This window comes from Drosophila innubila (genome assembly GCF_004354385.1).
Source record: "Drosophila innubila isolate TH190305 chromosome 3R unlocalized genomic scaffold, UK_Dinn_1.0 2_E_3R, whole genome shotgun sequence".
Taxonomy (NCBI): domain Eukaryota; kingdom Metazoa; phylum Arthropoda; class Insecta; order Diptera; family Drosophilidae; genus Drosophila; species Drosophila innubila.
The window spans coordinates 3184450-3191052 of record NW_022995380.1 but is presented as its reverse complement, the minus strand read 5'-3'; the positions used below and the strand labels follow the sequence as shown (position 1 = coordinate 3191052).

Below are 6603 nucleotides of genomic sequence, written 5' to 3'. Positions count from 1 at the left end.
CAATCATTGAAATTTTTCCCCTCCCACTTACACCCTTATCTCATGAACCAGGCAAGTAAGCAAAAGTTTTAGTATGCCATTATGTAAGTTAGGACTAAACCTTTTGATCGGTATATAAATCGATCTGATCGGACAGTCATAGCAAAATTTTCCATATTAGCTGTATATATTGCTAGTCGCCTTTCGCACCCTTCGTGCTGCTTTCGTCACTAGCGCGAACTGCTGTCCGCAGTGATTGAACTTTTCATGCTTCAAAATGTGGAATTCAACTGCATGAATCGAGTTTTTAAAAGTTAATTGGACTGCTCAACGTCCAATACAATAGCCAGCTTATACACACACACATTCACGTCACTCACATTCATACATACAAACAATATGGCAATTTCTTTCACAGGAAAAAAAATTAAGCCACATTGTTACTCTTTGTATATTCCCTCAACTGAAGCCGAACCATTTTCTGCAATGATTTATTAATGATGCTTATTATTATTATTACTTAATTGCAGATATTTGCATACACCCACACACTCACTCATTCCTCTTGCGTGTATTTAATTTGTATAAAATAAAAGAAATCGAAGCTGATCATTTAAACACTTTTATAATTAAATTTAAATAAATATAACCTTAAGTTTAATTCAAATGCATCGTATTGTGCCGAATTTAATCAAATTTTAAAGCATGCTATTTGCGGTTTCGGGTTTTCGTTTATTGCAATTTAATTGTTATGAAATTTTAATTAATTCGATTAAGTCGCAAAATCAAACAAATGAGAGAAATTCAAAAGCCTATGCTCACTTTTTTTGCTGCAATTGTGATTTCATTAATTCAAAAACAAAGAAAGAAAGATATTTATAAAAATTCAGAGAGAGAAAGCGAGGTAGATCTAGAAAGAGGAAGCGAATCTGTCACCAACTAAAATCAATTCTGTAGTAATTCATTATACCCTTACGGAGAGAATTATAACTAAATCATGAATTGTGCAGCGCATGGGAGAAGACTTAAGATATTTAACTGTAAATAAATAATACTGGTATATTACTTACTTTCTTGTAGCTCCCAAAAACATATTATCACGTCCTAGATATTATCACTTAGGTTTATCAAAATTATCCGACTGAAACCTTAAGTTGACATAAGAATAATCGGTTGACCAACGATAATTTTACCATATTTTATTAAGTATATAGCTGCTGTCGATGAAATCTGTTAGAGTAATTTATAGTCATCTAGCTAAAACTGTCTTTTCATCCCAGTTTTATTTCATTTAAAATCAATGCTGCTGTCGGCTGGAGTTAAACATTTAGTTGCACATTTGCATTGCATTTAATTAGTGCCACGAAATTAATTTTCAATCATTTACCGCTCAATGGATTATTAAACGGCACACTCGGCACTATAATAAATCATTAAAATAGTTGATTGCAAATGGACAGGTTAGTCAAAGCGACACATTAAACAGTTATTGCTTTACCTTATACCTCTGTACACCGCAAAAAATACACATTTGTTGACAATGTGTACAATAAATTTTTAACATTATGAACAAGCTTAAATTTGTTCTGTATAATTAAAAGCTAAGCAATCTCTTTTTGAAATACTTATGTTGCATATTGAATTATTATATATTAAAGATAGATTTTAAAAATATGCTTAAATTTTTTTTTTTACCTTTTTTCGTTGTTTGAAATCAGGTACAATTGTCAAAATAATTTTGTCGGCTAGTGTACAGTCTGCCTCCTGTGCAATGGAAATGCATTCGATCAGTTAAATGCTATTTTAAAATTGTGCAATTATTTTTTAAGCGCATTTTAAGCTCGCTTAATGTTGTGCATTAACCGAAAGCCGGACTTTTAAATTGAAGCCAACATTGAAAAATTCCAATTAAATGACAGTTGGTCGCGTTGGTCGTTAGTCGAGTCGAACATGCTTGCTGGGATTAAAGACAGTACAGTACTCTCCGAGCCATTGCCAACGTTAATCAACCCACTCAAACTACCTGCCATCCTCTGGGAGGCAACTCTCGTAGAACTCTCTATGTTCCATTGTTGGCGCATTGTCTCGCTTGATTATGCCCGGCAGATTTTGATTCTGGGGCCGCTTTTTATACGAGTATGTGCCTCAGCTCATGACAACGCAGACACATAAATTTCAGAAGAGTCAACTTCATGCCACACCAAAGGCGACTGCCGCATGAATACGCAACAATTTACATTTAACACTGTGAATATAAATGCTGAGATGGAAAGAGGCAGCGACTTCACTTTGACTGCAGTTACTTTTTTGATACGAATTAAAGTCTCAGGGTTTTTTTTTAAGAACCTTACAAAATTTCAGAAAAATACTACTGCTTGGAAAGTTGTGCATGCTTTAATTTCTTAAGGTTATGGCAATTCATTTACGAGTAGCTCGATTTCGACCTGAAAGTGCAGGCATGGTCAAGTGGACATTAAAGCAAAGCAAATGAGCAACAAAAGTTGAACGACACACAAAGTAAATACCCAAAATGAAAGAGAAAATGCCGCAAAATATATATGTATGAGTGTATGAGTATGAGTGTATGAGTGTGTGTGTGTACATGGGTGTGTGCGTTAACCAACCCCAATAATTTAAGCACAATTTATGGCATTAAGCTAAAGATACGCAGTGAGCTGACCAATGGCTGTTTTTCCTCTCTTCCCATCCTCAATGGGAAAATGGTCAATGGCCCAGACAAAAACGGCAGGCAAATGTTGTGTTTGCTTTTTTTTTATGTTGTTGTTGTTGTCGTTGTCTGCGTCTAATCCTTACAGGACACCGAGCCAGACACACAGATCGAGAGTCTCAGCATTCATTTGGCATAAATCAAATACCTCGCACTCTATCGTGTGAGTGTGTGTTGTTTTTTTGGCCATTTCTGTTTGCCTGGTGTTAATTAGTATTTAATCTATGAACCATAAATAAATCCCCTTTTTGTAAGGGACACTTAATTTCCTTGCCACAGCGTCTTTGTTGCGCCCCAATACGTTTCCAATTGTGTGTCATACTCGTGGCAGAAGTTAAGTTAACTAATTGCAACTTTTACTGAGTGTGTGAGTTGAAATAACTCAAAATACACTTGTCAAATTCTTTTAGATTTGTCATGAGAATGAGAATGAGTATATTGATTATTTTTATTACAATAATAATTATTATTTTATGGGCTGTAGCCCCTATTGGAGCATCGCCTGATGTCGAGTAGAACGAAATCTTTTAAAAAATAGCAGATTTCATAAGTAAATTAATGTGTTCTAAAATCATTGATCGATTAGCCAAAAGTAACTGACTTTTGATCCTACCATCTTCTGAAAAGTCATGTACGTATTTTTATTGACAAAACTATTCCCCATTAAATTTCTCAGTGTGTGAGTGGAAAAAGTGTCAATAAAACACTTTAATTGATTGCAGGCTAAGCTGTTGCCAAACACTTTGCAAAAGGCAGCCGCCTGAACGACCCCTTCTTTCTACTACTATTGCTGCCATTTGTGAGCGCCCTCGTAACTGGCGCCATCTGTTGGCGGGAGTCTGCTGTTAGCTGTTGCCACTAAAACTAATGCGTACATTTGCATTGCAAATTGCGCATTATAAAGAGCGACAATTACAGTGACAACGAAAGCTTTTCCCTCCCTACCCTTCCATTCGCTTCGTCTCCACCCGCCTCCCTGTGACCCACCAAATAAACCACCCGCGATCCACCAAACACTGTCTTTCAAAGCAATTAGCGATTAGCGTGTAAAACTTTTAAGCGTTAACTTACACTGGCTCCCACACCCACACACTCCCACACACACACACACATGTATAGGGAATGTATGTGTGTGTGTGTTTGTTAGGGGGAATGCCTTGTTGACAACTGCACATTAGTTTGATTCGGTCGCAACTTCTTTTATTTGCATTCTCTACAAATTTACAGCTGTCGTTGTTGTTGCTGCTGCTGATGGTGTTGGTTTTGTTGTTGTTACCGCAATTTGCAATTTGCCATCGCTCATTGATTTCACTCATTCGCTTTTCTGATTTTCTCGGGGAATTTTAAATGCATTCAATGCAATTTCCTGACTTGCTTTTTTAATTGCGTGCATTAAGCTCGGTTCATTGATGCATTTTTAATTCAAATTAAAAAAAAATTTGTGGCAACTGCAACAGATTCAAGGGACAGAAGGTGAGGTGTCAGTGCAAATGGAGCAGCTAAAGTGATTTTTTTACATTAAATAAAATCAAATAAAACACTGCAAACGACTTTTTTATGCCTATCATACATTTATGTATATCAGAAACCTTGATAGCTGCGAGACATAGATGGCGCCAGTGTTGATTTCCATGTTTCACATTTTTCTGCAATATCTTCATCGTTTATTGCTCGATCATTATAAAACTATTTATTTAATCTTAATCAAATTAATAACTTTATTTAACTTATTTTGAAGTTTTTATAACTTGATTTTATTATGAAAGAGAGTATGCTGTCAATGAAATGAATTTCATAAACTAAAAAAACTGCACAAAATACACAACAAAATAAACATAAAAGTACAATAAAAAGCGAAAAAGCAAAACAAACAAAATAATATATACAAGACAATGGATGGTCTTAATTATCCCGAATTTGATGAAAGTTTCCTCAATGAACCATCTAAAGTTGTGGAATTGATCGAGACCTTGGATGTGATGGTAAATTCAAACAAAATGGAAGAGTAAGTGAAAGTTCAACAATATTTGCATCTAAGATGTCTTTTGATTTTAATTAGCAAGCGAGAAGGTAAGAAGAAGAAGGAACCACAAACGTCGTTTGCTGATATCAGTGCGGATGTAACAGATGATAGCTTTTTTATCACATCTCGCGGTCGCAGTCAGAATCTCGGTCGCCGATCAACAAGGAGAACCAGGTCAAGAAGCAAAGCACTTGCCAACTTAAATCAGTTTACATTCATGCGGCAAATTGATCAAACTCTCGAGCAACGCACTCAGACGCGTATTGAACGCGAGCGAGTCGCCAACAATTTTCGCAGGTGAGAGAAGAGCTTCCTAAGAAAACTTCCACGGTAATTGTCGATAAGCTCGGTATTTCGAAATAAAAAAAAATCCTAAATAGGGTGTGATTTATCATCAATTTAACCGTAAGAATTAGTTTTTTATTTAGTTTAAAATTTCCATATACTTTTGTATTGTGAAATATTTTACATGGTTGAAAAGATACCTCATGACCTCGAACTTCTTTTTAAATGGTAACTTCGCCACATATCCAATGCATTCATAATTTTTCATGATAATATTTTCATATTAATATTTTTCACAATTCAATTGACAAACCCTATAGATGTAGCTGATAAAAAGATCATAAAGAAGATAAGTCGAGGAAATTAGTGTTGGTAAACGGGACATAATATAGAAAAGTTGCACAAATCAACAATAAAAATGATCATTTTGTATTGAAATTTCAAAATTAAATTAAAAAATAACTAGACGTGAGCCCAAAAAAATTTGAACTTCTATATTCATCAAATTTGTTAGGTTTTTTTAAATTTTTATATTTTGTGGTAAAACTGAACTAATAGACATTTACCTATTCCACTAACTACAATACAAAAGAGAAGAAAGAAAGAAAGATTATTTTTTTGCCTAACTTGAATCGATCAATTCTTCCTCAGACTGGGCAACTCTGCTTATCGCAAGGAACAATTTAGCAACGCCATTGAAATGTATACCAGAGGCCTGGAATACATCAAGGATACTCCGGTTCTCTATATAAATCGCGCATGCTGCTATCTAAAGTGGGTAATACTTATAATATCACATTGATGTTGTCTACTTTATAATATTATTCATATAGACTACGCAACTTTAATCTAGCCATAATAGAGTGTAATAATATATTAACCAAACTGGATCCAAAGTATCTTCGCGCCTTTCTCTACAGAGCTATTGCCTATAAACGCTTGAATGATGAGAAAAACTACGAGGAAAGTATTTATCAGGCGAAGCGTCTTAATTCCAGGGAAATGGAATTCATTGATGACTTTTTGGAAAAGATGCGCACTTTTTAACAAACGAGTGTGCTGCGAAATTGTTAAGTGTCGAAATTTCAGCAGAGCATATTTATTTATTTTTTATTAATTTTAACCTATTAGAATACTTTAACAAAATTGTATCAATATACAGTCATAATGTTCTATAATACTTTTTTATTTTATTTCATCGATCAAGGACTTGGCACTTGACTTAAGTTATTTTTAATAAAAATCAATAAATGTAATCTAATAAAATGTACACTTAATAAAATATATATTCTTAAATATTATAATAATAATTTATTCAATTTCCTAACCAAATATACTATAAGTAGAATAATTGTTTCCAAAAGTATGTGTATATTTAAATTTTAAATTTTAGTTTTAAGAGATCATATATTTTTCATTGTATCAGAATTGTAGTCGTGACTAGCACAATAATTTATAGTTATTCGTGTAGTAGTAGGAAGCCAAAAACCAAAAATATATAATATATTTTACAGATTATTAAAACTAGTTGAGCTTAACCTATTTATATGATATAAAGAAATTCGAAATCCAAAATATTTCAATGCAC

General features: G+C 33.8%; 1 protein-coding gene across 1 annotated transcript; it reads left to right on the top strand.

Annotated features, from left to right (window-relative positions):
- The first annotated feature begins 4524 nt into the window (after positions 1-4524).
- On the top strand, positions 4525-6193 carry LOC117791089 (tetratricopeptide repeat protein 12). The gene is made up of 4 exons (XM_034630744.1): positions 4525-4712; positions 4767-5027; positions 5667-5789; positions 5849-6193. The coding sequence occupies exons 1-4, from the start codon at positions 4600-4602 to the stop codon at positions 6060-6062; spliced, it is 711 nt and encodes a 236-aa protein (XP_034486635.1). The 5' UTR covers positions 4525-4599; the 3' UTR covers positions 6063-6193.
- The last annotated feature ends 410 nt before the right edge of the window (positions 6194-6603 follow it).

Bases quoted from the DNA above. Each gene is read 5' to 3' on its own strand.
- LOC117791089 (XM_034630744.1), top strand. From the start codon at position 4,600: ATGGATGGTCTTAATTATCCCGAATTTGATGAAAGTTTCCTCAATGAA. The intron at 5,028-5,666 runs GTGAGAGAAGAG...ATTCTTCCTCAG, and splicing joins GTCGCCAACAATTTTCGCAG to ACTGGGCAACTCTGCTTATC. The intron at 5,790-5,848 runs GTGGGTAATACT...TTATTCATATAG, and splicing joins CGCGCATGCTGCTATCTAAA to ACTACGCAACTTTAATCTAG.